This window comes from Carex rostrata, chromosome 2 (genome assembly GCF_964058835.1).
Source record: "Carex rostrata chromosome 2, lpCarRost1.2, whole genome shotgun sequence".
Classification (NCBI taxonomy): Eukaryota; Viridiplantae; Streptophyta; class Magnoliopsida; order Poales; family Cyperaceae; genus Carex; species Carex rostrata.
Genome location: NC_135919.1, coordinates 2358081 through 2373534, shown reverse-complemented (window position 1 = coordinate 2373534; position 15454 = coordinate 2358081). Strand labels below are relative to the sequence as shown.

The window sequence follows — 15454 nt, the reverse complement described above, 5'->3', positions numbered from 1 at the left end:
CATCAAAAATATTGGTTCGAATTTTTTTTGTTATTTAATGCATATTTTTGAAAAGGTGTTCATATTGAACTCTTGTCGTTTGTATATTTAATTTGGTTTATTATTACTCTGACAAGATTTATTAAGCATGAAAAATTCATTTCGCAATTACTATTATTAATCAATTTGTTTTAGGATGTCATATAGCAAAAGTTTAACTCCTATTCTAATCAAAATTTATGTGTAAATTAAATATAAGATAGAATTTATCACTAAAAGCTAGAAAAAAAATAATAATACAGTGGAAGAGCATACCATCTAATTAAAACAATGAAAAGAACATACTTTGACAAAAGTAAAAACATTAGGAAACCAAATCAAGAAATATCCTGTTTGAAGCATGATACTAACAAAACAAAAGGGTAAAACAAATTCTATGCAACTCCTATGAGAACATTTACAAACAAGCCATGCCCTGAGAAGATACATGATTTGAAGGGAAAAGATAATAACAAACAATTTTTTCGCTCTTGCGAAAACACATCAATCTCTCTGTTTGCTTGTCAACTGGTTTTTTCTTATGAAGTTCGCCACAGTAGTTCAATCTGAATTCGACCGTTTTTTGAATCAATTAGGTTGTATTTCTCATTAATTCTCCTATTACTCACCACATCTGCAAGGTTGATATCCAAGTACCCCAGATTTTCCTAATCGCCAAAATATATATATAAAAAAAAATTAGTCATGAAACACTTCCATTAAAGTTAGAAAATCAAATTAACAGTAGAAATGAACAAAAATGGTACCTTTGAATGGATGCCAATGCTTGAAGGTCTACTAATAACCTCCACATGTAATTTGTCGTGAATTGGGGGCTCCTCACACATAAACTGGAACTCTTCATCCCACCTAGGATCTCTATTCTTCTTAATATGCTGCAAAAAAAAAAAAAAAAAAAAAATTAAAACAAAATATTAATCAGACACGATAACTGAAACCAAAGAATGCCAACAATTCTGATAAAAATCTTAGTATCAAGAATAACTGCAGTATACCCTTTTCTTACACCAAAGAATGCCAACAATTAGGGTTTGGTTAAAAACTGAAAATATCTTACAAATTTTGGATTATATACCCTTTTCTTACACCAGTCTTAACAATTGGATGATACTACTAAATTATGTGCAAGAAATGTGGATACTATTTACCTTTGTTTTCCTCTCCTCTCCTTTTAAAAGCAATCGCACAAACGGATTCGTATGATGTTTTCCCTCCAAATCCTGAGCTTCATGAACTGTAACTACAAGCAAACCCCCACCAGCAGGTGTACCTTCCGGAGCCTTCTCAAGATTTGCATTATTTGAATCATCACTCATATCCTCATCAGTATCTCCTACCTTGAAAGGCCGGTATACGACCTCCACAACAAGTTGGCCCCGCATCTTTTCGTTTTGGGGATCATTAGAATCCATGTTTTTAAGGAGATCTAGGGTTAGGGTTTTTGTCTCATCCGGTGTCAGGTCCTTTAGTGGGATCACATTCATGCCAATTTTGTCATGCTTTCCGACCTGAAACCATGATAATTTTTTTTGAGTAAATCCATAAGTGCCAGTACAATGCTTGCATCTGTAAGTTCTGGTACAATGTGCTGGTACAATGTTCTGGGTCAAATAGTTGCATACAAAATCTTTGGTCCAGTACGTAATGTGCTAAGGGGATGTCAAGACATGTCAGGCATGTGACATGTTTGACACATGTTAAATACAGGAAAAATTGGGTTTTAGGTGTCTGTGCTGCACAGAATTAAATTATCGGGGGTAAAGTGAAGTAATTCGGATTGAATTAGAGATTTGGGACCCCAAGTTCAGTTTCAGAGTTGAGGGTTAATTTAGGGAAAAGGGTATTTCATGCATTTTTTGGTCAAAATGAAAATATTACAGGTTAAGAAAATATTGAGGCCACCGGAACTATACTATTCTAGGAACTGCTGAGGTCAGCAATCCTCGACATTTGAAGCAATTAGTTTCCATCAAATAATGATATACAATTTAATATATTAAATAATGATTTAGCTATTACTAAATATATTAAATATAAAATAATGATATATGATTTAGCTATTACTAAATATATCAAATAATGATATACTTGACTGCAAACTAAAAACGGAGAACTTAACAAACCATAAAGCATTTTTCAGAAAAGAAAACAAAACAAATGGAAAGCTAAAAGTGCAAATTTCCATTCTAAATTATTGGGCTCAAATCAAACATCTAATTATGCATAAGGTTAAATAAATCTGGCAAACTAGAGGCCTAATAACAAAACTGAAAGCTCCAGTAGCAGCAATTTCTACAAATTCAGTAAACTAACACTTTGAATAATTTTAAAAAAATAGAGAATTGTTTTATTTAAATAAATTATTATTAAATAATAAAGGGAAACAGAAAGACTGCTGGGGTTGTTTGATGGCATAGATGGATCTGTAAAAAAATTTCAGATGCAAAATTTGGAGCTGGTTTTTTTTTTTGAATCCTAAGTGTTTTCGTTTTTTTTTTCTGAAAGAGTGGCTGGTGTTTATTATTAAAACAGAAATTATGGCCGGTAATTTTTTCTGAAACAGAAAGAGTGGCTGAAGAAAAAACACTATGGATCTAAAAAAATATTGGGGCCCAAATTTTGGATCCGAATTTTTTTTCCGGATCCAATTATGCCATAATCCCAGCACTCGGGGTCCCAAAAAAATTTCTGCTGCCAGTAAACTAACACTTGAATTACATCATTGCTAAAAATAGATTGTTTACCTGTTCCCAGTCATAGACAATGAGCTCAACAGCCTGCGACTCAGGGTCCTTGACAATAAGTTTAAACTCCTCATTCCACTCCGGATTGAGGTTGCTTCGCTTGACGCTTGTCTTTTTTGACGGCATTCCACCTTCCGTTAGTTTCAATTTCACATATGGGTCAGACTTACCCATGAAGTCTTTCTTCTTTAACTTGAATGCTTGGATCACTTTTACGTGGAGGATCCCCACTGGCTTCTTCATTGCTCTGTCAAAACACAATAAGGGACGAGATAGATAGATAGATAGATAGATAGATAGAGAGAGAGAGAGAGAGAGAGAGATGGGAATTGCCATCACTATATGAAAAGGTGACATGCATGCAGAATAATCTATATGAAACTTGCAAATATAAAACAAAAATGGACTACTGAAGAAAATTTACTTAGAAAGGTCCATAATAGGCACTTCTAGAACTTTAGGCCATAGATACATCTTTGCAACCTGAGTCTTGATAATCTCCTGCAAAATCAATCAGTGCATCACATGTATCAACTTTGACAATATATAAAACTATAGTTAAGAAAAAGAACATATAAAGAGCAAAAGATAACAGCACCTGAACAACTCGGTACAGACCAGGAATTGCCATCACATCTGCTCCCAGGAGTTTCAGTCCAAAATCGACATGGGGCTAAAAACAAAACAAATGAAAATTTAGATACTGTTCTCTAATGATATCCATATCAATATATATCTATATATATAATTATATAATTTTATTTTTTTAATAATTACCGTATAGGATAATGGGTAAGGATACCCTTACCCATTATGTTAATGAAAATTTTGTTTACCCTTACTCATACCTGACAAGCTAAACAGGAAAAAAAAAAAAAAAAAACTTATCCGTACCCATCTTATTGAGTATGGTATGGGTTGGGTAAACGGATAAAAGGGTGTCATTGAGACCCCTAGCTGCATAGCCCTTTAAAAGGGAGCTTTACCTTTCATGGTTGTACCAGTTCAGAAAAATAGACTTGGAATTGATTTCCGTACCTTGTCCATAAGAGAAACAATAATTTTGGCGAAACAAGGAAAGCTAGGAACGAGCGGTTTCAATGTAATTCGTGGCAAGGCAAACACTTGGAGGTCAATTACCTACAAGAAATATTGGTCAAGTAGATTTTGAGGAATAAAATCATATTTTGCTAAAATAAGGAAATATTCCATAAATGTAACATTTGATAGAATTTTAAAACTTTAAGACCTGAGCTGTAGCTTTCAAACCGAATGCCTTTACAACAACAGTAATATTAGGGTTCCCAGCCCATTTAACAGAAGGCTCCATTATTAATTCTTTCTCATCTGTTATATACACTTTCATCCCTGAAATTATAAAAATAATGATAATAAGGTCAGAAAAGAGAAATTTGAAAATTTGTAAACATTGAATTGAATAATAGTAAAATATTACCTTGGAATGTTGGAGGTAAGGAACCTAAACTCAACGTTTCAAACTCAACCGAATCAATTTTGTACTTGACAGTGTTCTCAGCAATAATTGGCTTCGCAATTTCCTTTGCCATTTTGCATATGGCCTAAGTAATTATCAAGGAAAAATATAAACTCAGTTACATGTAATATTTGCATATGGCTCATTTTTTGGAAATTATTTTTTACAACCAATATTCTTTAGTAAATTTTTTTTCATGTTTCAACAATAAATGAGAATAAACATTTAAAAATAACTTTACCTTGTCAAGGTAAGGCCACATGTGCTCGATGAACTTATTTAGCCAATCAATCTTCAAAGAGTAAATTTTAACAGTAATAAGAGAATATCAGGTTATATTTTCCAAATTTACACAAATTATTCAAAACAAAATTATACTTTTCAAGAGTAATTGAATCAAGTACCCTATCAAAATCTGGATTCTTCACCCAATTAGGGATTTCAGGCAGCATCTGCTCCAGAGTTTTGCTGTCTAGCTCCACCAGTGGCCTAATTTTTGGCTCCTGATTTCACAATCAAATTTGTATTAATCCAACGAAACTTGATTTTTAAAAAAAATAACAAATTAAAGTTCAAAACTCTAAAAACCTAAATTTTTGCCCAAATCTAAAAAACAAATTGATTTGGAGTTCAAACTGAGTGTGTGTGTGTGTGAGAGAGAGAGAGAGAGATTACCTTGACATCAGTTGGCTGGAAGTAGATAAAGAGGTAGTAGCCTATAACAATTCCAATCGTAATACCGATTCCAAATCCAAAGAAAGTAAGTATAGAACTGAAGAACCCCATCTTAAAACCTTAAAACCCCTCTTTTCTTCACCAAAATCGACACAATTTCAAGAGAAATCAGAGAGAAAATGACTCGTAATCACATAATGAGAAAAGACTCGTTAAGTAAAAAAGAAACTGCAAGAGAAGAGATAATGAGTCGAAAGAGAGATCTAGCAATTAATATCTCGTGCTCTGTTTAGACAGAGAGAGAGAGAGCTGTTTCCTGTATACAGGAAGAGTAACCAGAATTCGCATCCTCTGAGATACCTCATATTTTGTGTGTTATTTTGGAAAATATCGACGGTTTAAATATGATCTGCACGAATATCAAAGCACAAATAATACTGGCCCCCGCGCTATCTTCGAATAGTTACTGGACAGGTCGGCCACGCAAATATTGAGGTACCTCAGAGTATACGCACACGGAAGAGTAACATCATGCCGATTAAAAGAAATAATTAATTAATAAAACGTATAATATAAATTGGATGGATCCGATGTGAGCGAATGGTCTCCCTCTGTTATTACTTTCCAATTGCAACACTATAGAATTTGGCAATATTATTTCCGCTTAGGGTAAACTTTTAACAGAATAGCTTTGGCTTCATGCAACGTAAAGATCGCAGAATCAAAACAATTTATGTACTGCATGAAGGCAAAACTACTCTGTTAAAATATTTACCCTTTCCACTTGCTCTAGTTGCAATTTTCAAAATAATAATAAAATCTTTTAGATCGTGATGTTTGACTATAACGTTGATGTTGACCAATCTGGGATATTATAATTTAATTATTTTAGAAAGAAGATTGAAAATTGAAAATTGCAGGGTTAGATTGGTTACATAACAGATGTCTGGAATTAATTGGGTATTAAGAGTGTCGGTAACGTTATTAGAATATTATTAGCAGGTGGTATGGAGTTGTGGGGGCAGTTTGATAATGTCTATGGAAAGCAACTCTTATTACTAAAATTGTATCCACAATAAAGGTCCCGAAAATAAATTCAATATAGCCCTTCTGTGTAAATTGCTTTACGGTACAGTCCTCTCTCAAAATTTAAACAAAAAAAATAGCCATAATTATCTTAGAGCATCTACATCCCTGAAACTATTAGAGTTTCTAATCTGATGTGGCAGTTTCTAATCCAGTTTCAGGAATGTGGGAGAGTTTCTTATTTAGAAACTATGCAGGAAAGTTTCTTATTAAGAAACTGTTTATAAATTCTATGTTGGCTAAATGATTGGCTCAAATTGTTTCTCCTTTTTAATTTGTTGCTGACGTGGCTTAATAGAAACTCTAAAATGAGTTTCAGGGATGTGAGAGTTAGAAACTTTAGAGACCATAATTTCTAGAAAGTAGTTAACAGTTATTTAGAAACCCTGTTGAGTTTTAGGGATGCAGATGCTCTTATCAGAATTTTGTAGCAAAATCAAATCATAATTATATATTTATGCTTGACAATTTCCATATGTTTTGTATTTTTTTTTTTTGGAAATATATTTTTACAAACAATAATTTTTAGTACTTGTTGAATTTGATATAAAATACATGGTCAATGCCATATACTATATACTCAAATGTCATGTCTATGACTATGTGTATATTTCCATGATAATTATGTCATATGAGATATTTCTATAACTTTATTGCTAGAATTTTTGTGTAATTTTTTGTACCTTAGATAATATTAGATTGAACTTCTTTTATTAAACTTTAGAACAATGCTATAATTTATATTATATTTAGTTGATATATAACGTGTAAATAGAATCCATAGTTGGAATTTTATAACAACAATGGTATTTTGGATTGAAACGGTTGGCATTGCCCAAACTGTTAATTCGAAATATAGAGTTTTACAAGGACGCAAATGGAAAAGTATCTGTCTGTCTTATCGACATCTTTTGTGATAACTAACCAAAAAAGGACCTGTTACTAAAGATATCTTTCCAGGGGCAATTTATTGGGTAAATAACTTAACAGAGCTGTTTTACCTTCATGCAGCGCATTAACTATATGCAGCGATGTTTTAATTCTATAGTCCGTGCGCTGCATGAAGTCAATACTGATCTGTTAATAGAAATTTGAGTTTAGATGGTACCGTTTCCGTTTTGCTTTGGTACGAATATTAAAGAATCTCGTGCATTTATTTTGAAAGATTGATTCAAATTTTAATCGGAAGACGAAATCTAAACTCAAATATTCTGACTTAAAACTTTTTTTTTTATTAACAGGGTGGAGAGCGCTGTCTATATTCTGATATTCTCTTTATCCGTTTGAAATGAGATTTCATCAATTGAAATTTATTCCCACCTCACCTCTCGCTATCAAAGTATCAATTTGTCTCTTTCCTGACCCCTGTTAGAGGGCTAGTTGTATCATGTTAATGACTATTATAACCTCAACCCAACTTGTAAATGTAATCCATCTCTCAAAGTTGAGAACATAGTAGGTCCCATGTACATTGGATCTACTTTTGAGTTTGATCATTGATGGGCTCTAAGATTGTCTGATCTGCTTTAAGATCCACACGCATGATACAAATGTTAAAGCGGAGCACACATATCTTAAAACAGATCGAACGGCTCTGAAACACATCGAACCTAAAGTAGATCCGATGCCCATCAGACGTACTCTGCAATTCTCAGAGATATACCTAGTAAGAGAAAATAAGGGCTAATTGTGTTAGTTTTATTTTATTATGTTATGGCCTATGTTATTAATATGCACCGGGTTCATTCAAAGAAATGAACGAAAGGGCTTCAGCATTTTTGATGGAAAAATCTGTTGCTATTAATATATACTGGTCCCAATTGATTGCCTGATAAGTTACAGAAAAACAACTTAGAAAAAGGTCTCTCTGTCTCTCTCTACTGAATTTTGAGAGAATTTCTGAAAAACGCCATTAAGAGAAAACGCTGTGTCCATCATCAGTTATCAGGAAAATCATTGAAGATCTCAGTATTAACGCTTCCGCAAAATGTCATCAATTCAGAATTGTAAGTTTTAAATACGTTCGCTATTTTATTTTGAATTTACGGATTTTGGATTAATATTAAAGTTTTCAGTATTTCTAACAAATTGATCTTTATTTATTTATTTTCCAAAAAATTTATATTTTTGTACGATTTTCTATATAATTTAGAGTAAAATATTATGAATATTGTAAAATCAGCTCTTATTTTATTTATAGTATGAAAATTTAATATTTTGCATGAATCATTTATGTGTTTGCTTTGTAGCATTTACATAAGTAAAATTAAGAAAAAAATTAAAAGTAGCTGTCAAGTATCAAATAGAAATTAAGTTAATTTTAATTTTTAAAACTCTACACTCGTACATTAGCAATTATGAAGAACGATGGAAATAAGTGCCAATAGAAACAGTTACAAAGCAATTTCCTAAAAGTAATATTTCGAAATTAGAAATTACGCTACATCCCAATTCCAAGAAAATAGAATAGAAAGTGTCAGTGTGATTTTAAAAATAAAATAAATTTCAATGCAAAATAATCTTAAATTTTAAAATGCTGCAAAAACTTGAGTCAAGTGTTTAGCAACAATATCTATGAAGCATAATTTCAGTCATAGTGTGAAATTTGACAGTTATTTTTTGAAAATTTAAGAATGTTAGTATATGAAATTTCACAGCCCTATTTCTTTGTGAAGTAGCTTGATTTTTAATTCATTCAATGGTCAATGCTTGTTTATAACTTTGTTATAGGCTTTTATGATTATGGAATGATTTTGTGATTTTCAACAAGTGATGGGCTCAACTGTAAAAAAATTAGTAGTGTGTGAGAGAAGTAGAGTGGCAACGTGGTAAGAGATATTTTGTAGGCTGTAAAATTAAGCTTCTTTGCTCAACCAACAATTTATGAATGTCATACCAAATAGACAAACAAACGCTACTACTTTTTTTTTTTTTTTTGAGGAAAATGGAGGTCTAGCCTCTATTTGATTAAAGAATGAAGAGTTATATGAGTCATGTTACAAATTATATCTTGAAAGATAAATAACAGAAAAATAAAAAAAAACAAAAGGATTGCTCAAAATGAGCTCTCCCAATTCATCAATTCTTTATAATAAAAATTAATTTAGGATATCAGAGATTAAACTTCTAGGGTCTTCGGTGAAAAATAACCACAAAATAAAACTGAACTTCTTTGTGATAAAAATTAATTTAGAGATATCAGCAATTAAACTTTCAGAATCTTCGATGAAAAATAACTATAAAATAAAATAATATATATCTAAAAATTTGAATTCCAACCATTGATCTAAAAAACAAAAACAAAAATATTCCCAAACTGTGACCTAAATTCACGGTTTGGAATTTTTAATTCAAATCGTGAATTTAGGCCACATTTTGGATATTTTTAATAAAAGTTAGAAAACCTTATTAGATTTGATAATTTATAATTTAAATTGGATTTAATAAAAATGTCGGCTACTAGACTGCTAGTTGTATCATGTTAAATGACCATTTTGACCTCAACCCAATATTTAGATGTAATCCATCTCCTCTCAAAGTTGAGACGGAGTAAGTCTGATAGGTATCAGATTTATTTTTGAGTCTGATGAGCTCTAAGACCGTCCGATCTTCCTTAAAATCCGTACGCATGACATGAATATTAAAGCATAGTGCATGGATTTTAAAACAGATTAGACTGTTCTGGAACCCATCAACCTAAAATAGGTCTAAAGCCTATTGAATGTAATCCGCAGTCCTCAAGTTTATAGTCTACACTTATTTATGATTATGGAATGGCTTTGTGATTTTCAACAAGTGATGGGCTCAACTGTAAAAAAATTTATAGTGTGCCAGAGAAGTAGACTAGAGTGGTAACGTGGCAAGTATAGAAATAGAAAAGTAAATCTTAATACAAATATTGATATTGAAATTTTAATGGTCACTTTATTCCGTTGAAATGTTAAACCATTTCAACGAGAATCTAGTTTGAAACTGTGACACCGCCTTACTGCATGTACTGTAGTTTTTTTTTTTTTTTTTTAAATTTGGCCAGGAATTACTTCCATGCTACACGAGGCTTTTAGTTACTAGTCAGTGAGTGACACGTAGCAGAAAGAAAGGAGTTCAACCAGGTTTCATGACTCCAACATTAATCATCTCCAGTATTAACGTTGCTACAAGGGAACATTTGCAATCCCAGAAATTAAGTTCAGTATTACTAAATAATGGATGTCTGTGTTCCGAATAAAATGGAGACCAAAAGTACATTCACAGTATTGCACACAAGAGCATCCGTGACAGCTGTGTACTCCAAAGTCTAACTAACTAGACTGATGCCACGTGTCGCAATGGTTGCACAACACGTGTTAAGTTCAAGTGTTCAACCCCTTCTCTCTCTATATAGATATTTCACTGCGATGAAACGATTGTTCTCGAGAAAAGCAACCATAAAAATAATCTAACAATGTTTTTAAATGATTGACCAAAAAGAACATGACACACCCACAAATATCGATGGTTGGATTTTATTCCAGATGAATAACTTACGGCGCAGATTAATCGGTGTAGGATGGGAATAATTCCTGGCCAATTTCAATGGACTTTATAAAAATAGATAAGTAAACTAAATCTTAATACAAATATTGATATTCAAATTATTTAGTGGTCACTTTATTCCGTTGAAATTATTGGTAAAGAAAAATTTTAATCGGAAGTCGAAATCTAAACAGATTATCTTTATTGCCACCTCATCACCTCTCTCTATCAGAGTATCAATTTGTCTCTCCCTTGACCCCTGTTAGAGTGCCACTTGTATCATGCTAATGACCATTCTAACCTCACCCCAACCTGTTAGTATTACCAATTTGCAACTTCCAATTTAATTATTTAAGGTCAATGTTTGTTTACAACTTTGTTATAGGCTTTTATGATTATGGAATGATTTTGTGATTTTCAACAAGTGATGGGCTCAACTGTAAAAAATGTAGTAGAAGTAGAGTGGTAACGTGGTAAGAGATATTTTGTAGGCTGTAAAAGCTTCTTTGCTCAACCAACAATTTATGAATACTTTGTAAAAGGATCAACGTAAGATTTTTTTTTTTTTTTAAAGTATCACCAAATTTCAAAAAGTTATCAAACATGATTACAATTTTTTTGCAAAAATTATCTGCCCTGATACCATACTCGGTATAAAAATTTAAGAACTGGATATCATATTTGATATTGAATTTGAACTCATTTGAATCAACTTTTTTCTTGTTATGCCAATGCCACAGAAAATCCAATAAATGAAAAACAGGACTTGATGATCGGTTTGTAGAATTAAACACCAGAAACCATTCTCAATTTGAGAATTAGAAACTGGACAAAAATATAAAAAAAAAAACCAAACAAAACGTGAAAAAAGAAACCAACCTTTCTCTGATTTGGCAAATTGAAAAAAAGCAAAAAAAATAAAAATAAATACAAAACTTGCTATAATGGTCGGTTTGAGAAAAAAAAAACCGGCAATCATAATTGGTTTGGCAAAAAAGTAAATAAAATAAAATAAAGAGAAACCGAATATGGTATCCGGTATGACAAATTGAAATCTCAATTTCAGTGTGGCTTTTAAATTGAAATGAGTTGTATTTTGTGTAATATTGTGTGTCATTTAATACCGAGAATGGTATCCAGTTTTAAATTTTCATACCCAGTATAGTATCCGGTAGATATGATTTTTGTGAAAAAAAGTTATAATTATATTGGTTTATTAACTTTTCAGAATTTGGTGATTTAAAAAAAAAAAAAAAATCCAGCATAAGTTCCTTCAAACATCCATATTTATATTTCAAGTATATTCCTCTCAAGCATTTATTGTTGATTCCTCTTGACTTAAAAAGAAAAAAGATCTTACAATTGCAATTATGGGTGTCTAATAATTAAAAAGTATTATGTTTTAATTTATTATGTTCCTTATACTTTATGTGTTTATTTTGTTTAGTAGTACTACACTGTTTAAATTTGAGATCTTATGTATTAAATAATTAAAATATTATTTAGATTTAAGAATTGACATCTTGTAGTATTTAAGTACCAATTTATATTGTTTATGTTATAGTTACTTATTATTATTTATTATTGTTGTTGTTGTAAGTATAGAGATATATCATTTGGACTTTATAAAAATAGAAAAATAAATCTTAATAAAAAAAATTATATTTGATTTAATGGTCATTAAACTAAAGAAGAAGTCCAGGTATAAATGTTTTTTCTTTAAACTAAAAGGAAAAAAAAAACATTTTCTTTATTATTTTGGACTAACCCAAAGAAGTTGTAATAACCCATTTTCTTTATTATTTTGGACCAAGGCATCAGAGACTAACTAGACTAAGGACTCCAGGCCCGAAGGAATGACGAAATAGCACAACTACCAAGAAAGAAGAACTAAAAGAAAAAAATATCATACAACCCAAATGCATTTCATACATACCTCTTAAGGAATTATTTTTACAGAGTTAGGCTAATATGACATTGGTGTTATTTGAAACTAAATAACACCACATCTTAAACCCTTAGATCTGCTTTAAGATTCGTACAAAATAAAGTGTTTGAACAGTAAAAGCGGATATTACGAATCTTAAAACAGATCTAAGGGTTTAAGATGTGGTGTTATCTAGTTTCAAATAACACCAATGTCATATTAGCCTAACTCATTTTTACATGATGATATATAAGAACAGTCATGGGTATTATTTGATGCAAATTAGTACTTTCAAACTTAAATTGCATTTTATAATAGACAATCTAGTTGCGAAAACAGTTATGCAATTCCAACATATATATATATATATATATATATATATATATATATAGAGTACGGCTAATGCGCTTCCTCTAGCATATGGGCCGAAATGCTTTCGGTGGAAATTTGAAATTTCAAAATCCAAAAAGTCGATCTGAACCGTTCATCTTCTTCTTCATATTAATATCTGCTTGGAGACCAAATTTTACATTTTTCTGAAATTTTTTACTATTTATTAAGCCATTTTGAAAATCGCTGATCCAACGGTGGCTTACCAAACAGTAAAAATCAGAAGCTACCGTTGGATCAGCGATTTTCAAAATGGCTTAATAAATAGTAAAAAATTTCAGAAAAATGTAAAATTTGGTCTCCAAGCAGATATTAATATGGAGAAGAAGATGAACGGTTCAGATCGACTTTTTGGATTTTGAAATTTCAAATTTCCGCCGGAAGCATTTCGGCCCATATGCTAGAGGAAGCGCGTTAGCCGTATTCTATATATATATATATATATATATATATATATATATATATATAACATCCAAAATCAAACAAGCTACAGTGTACTAAGAACCATCAAAAACTTATTCAAAATCAAACATTCAACATCAAGCTACAATTTCTCTAATAAAATGAAAACAACCACTTCTATCTAGCACACTCAATCTAATAAGCTCGTTATTAACGAAACCAATATAATAAGTGTTGTGGGCTAGAACTATGGAACGAAGAACAAAAATGTTCTTGGACTCATTTTCAATGAAAACTCGAATTTCATTATCCATATAAAGCATTGAAGCATACAAAGAGAACTATTGTGCATGAACTACTATAAATGGCTCGCTCGTTTCAGCAACGAGTGAGTAGTCATGAACGAGCCAATTTGTTTTCCTTCAATATCTAATTCATATGCTTTACAATATCATGCAATTTTTAATGTCTACAGGCACATAGTTCTAAATTATAATATGAACTTTTAAGTGTTTACAATGAGTATTCAATACTTCAATAGGTCCAAACATAAATTGTTTCATACATAATACATGATTTTTCACAAGCTATTCAACATGATTTTTAAGGGTATTAATAAAAATGGTCAGCTGAAAAGAGACGAGAAATTTATGGCACAAACTGCCGCAAGATTGTCCATAAATTAAATAGATATGTGTTTCAGACTTTCAGTCAATTAGTACAAGTTAGAAATTTAAAAATTGTTAAAAAAATCAATTCATCGATATTTATTTTTTTATTTTTGCAAAAATGTGCGTTATTAATCCTCATTACTTCTAAACTTTTGATATTAGATAGTAAAATAATTCTATTTTAATTACTGATCCCATATACTTGACAAAAGTTGCATATCCTATAATTGTTCTATTAAAAATTTAGCTTTATCCATACTATTTCTCTGTTATTTTTAATGGACAATGATCATTTATATAATCTACCACAAAGAAAATAGAAAAAAAAATATATATGCTGCTTTAAACCCAAACTAGTCACTTTGTTGCGGCAACTGGTTTTCTATTATTCGGCACATATTTCTATTCTTTTTAGAAAGTGCATTGATGAAGTAAACATGAACAAAACGACTTCTATTTTTTAGAATGGCGGTGAGAATTAACAACTAAATTAAGAAACAATGAGTAGACTTTGTAGGATATATGCAGTGAAAAGTAATAATAAACAATTATTAATTACTAATTGATACCAAATTAGAATTACCCTACTAATTGGTCCAACTAAATGATAAACAAATAATTTCAGCCATCAAAGATAGTCAGGGAGTCTGTGAGTCACTAGCTAATAAGTTTACATCTTATAACCTTCTTCAGCAAACAAACAATTCACTTATTCGACCAATAAGGTTTAGAACTCTCTAATATATCAGGAGTCAGGGAATCAGGAAGTCCTTTTTGTTTTTTGTTTTTATTAAAAGGGAATCAGGAAGTCAGGCCAGTGTTTTGGCGGTATGTGATCACGCCTTTCAAAAATATCTGTAAAAGAGGTCTGTAAAAGCAAAAGAGAACGGCGAAGCCTGACGAATTCGTATCCTCTGAGATATCTCAAACTTTGTGCGATTTTATGGAAAATCCTAACCGTTTAATACGTTCTACACGAATCTGAAAGCAAAAACAATTCCATAGAATGAATCATAAAATTTTTTAATTCCATAGAAGGAACCAAAAACAATTCAATTCCATAGAAGGAATCATAAAATTTTTTAATTCCATAGAAGGAACCAAAAACAATTCAATTTCATAGAAGGAAACGTAAATTTTTTTAATTCCATAGAAGGAACCAAAAACAATTCAATTCCATAGAAGAAATCGAAAAAGATTTCAGTTCCATAGAATGAATCGGAAAAAAAAAAATCTGACAAGCAGGGATTTTTTTTTTATGGTTTCTTAAAAATATTAGATGAAGCCAAAAGCTGTCAGTTTCACCATTCTCCTTTTATTTTCTCTGCTGGAGCGTCCATTTTTACATTCCATTCAAAAGGCATTGATCAAGTAAAGCCAAAGCTCTGAACTGAGTCACCCTGACTCCTGACATGAGAGGATTCTAATTACTTGTAAAAATAAAGTTTGTTATCACAATGTAATGTACGGTGTAGATGAAAATGTTTGAAATCAGAGTATATATTATTAA

The 15454-nt window shown here is 31.1% G+C and overlaps 1 protein-coding gene across 1 annotated transcript; it reads right to left on the bottom strand.

Annotated features, from left to right (window-relative positions):
* Positions 1-324: 324 nt before the first annotated feature.
* Positions 325-5243, bottom strand: LOC144568602 (synaptotagmin-2-like). The gene is made up of 12 exons (XM_078318980.1): positions 4954-5243; positions 4683-4781; positions 4520-4570; positions 4240-4363; positions 4033-4151; positions 3822-3923; positions 3382-3456; positions 3208-3284; positions 2784-3030; positions 1188-1547; positions 786-914; positions 325-686 (listed from the first exon to the last, which is right to left on the bottom strand). The coding sequence occupies exons 1-12, from the start codon at positions 5062-5064 to the stop codon at positions 558-560; spliced, it is 1623 nt and encodes a 540-aa protein (XP_078175106.1). The 5' UTR covers positions 5065-5243; the 3' UTR covers positions 325-557.
* Between the last annotated feature and the right edge of the window lie 10211 nt (positions 5244-15454).

Excerpts from the sequence above, each read along its gene's own strand:
- LOC144568602 (XM_078318980.1), bottom strand. The coding sequence starts at position 5,064 with ATGGGGTTCTTCAGTTCTATACTTACTTTCTTTGGATTTGGAATCGGT. Across the intron at positions 3,285-3,381 it reads GTCTGTACCGAGTTGTTCAG|GAGATTATCAAGACTCAGGT; the intron begins GTGCTGTTATCT and ends TTGATTTTGCAG. Across the intron at positions 687-785 it reads GCATTGGCATCCATTCAAAG|GAAAATCTGGGGTACTTGGA; the intron begins GTACCATTTTTG and ends TTTGGCGATTAG.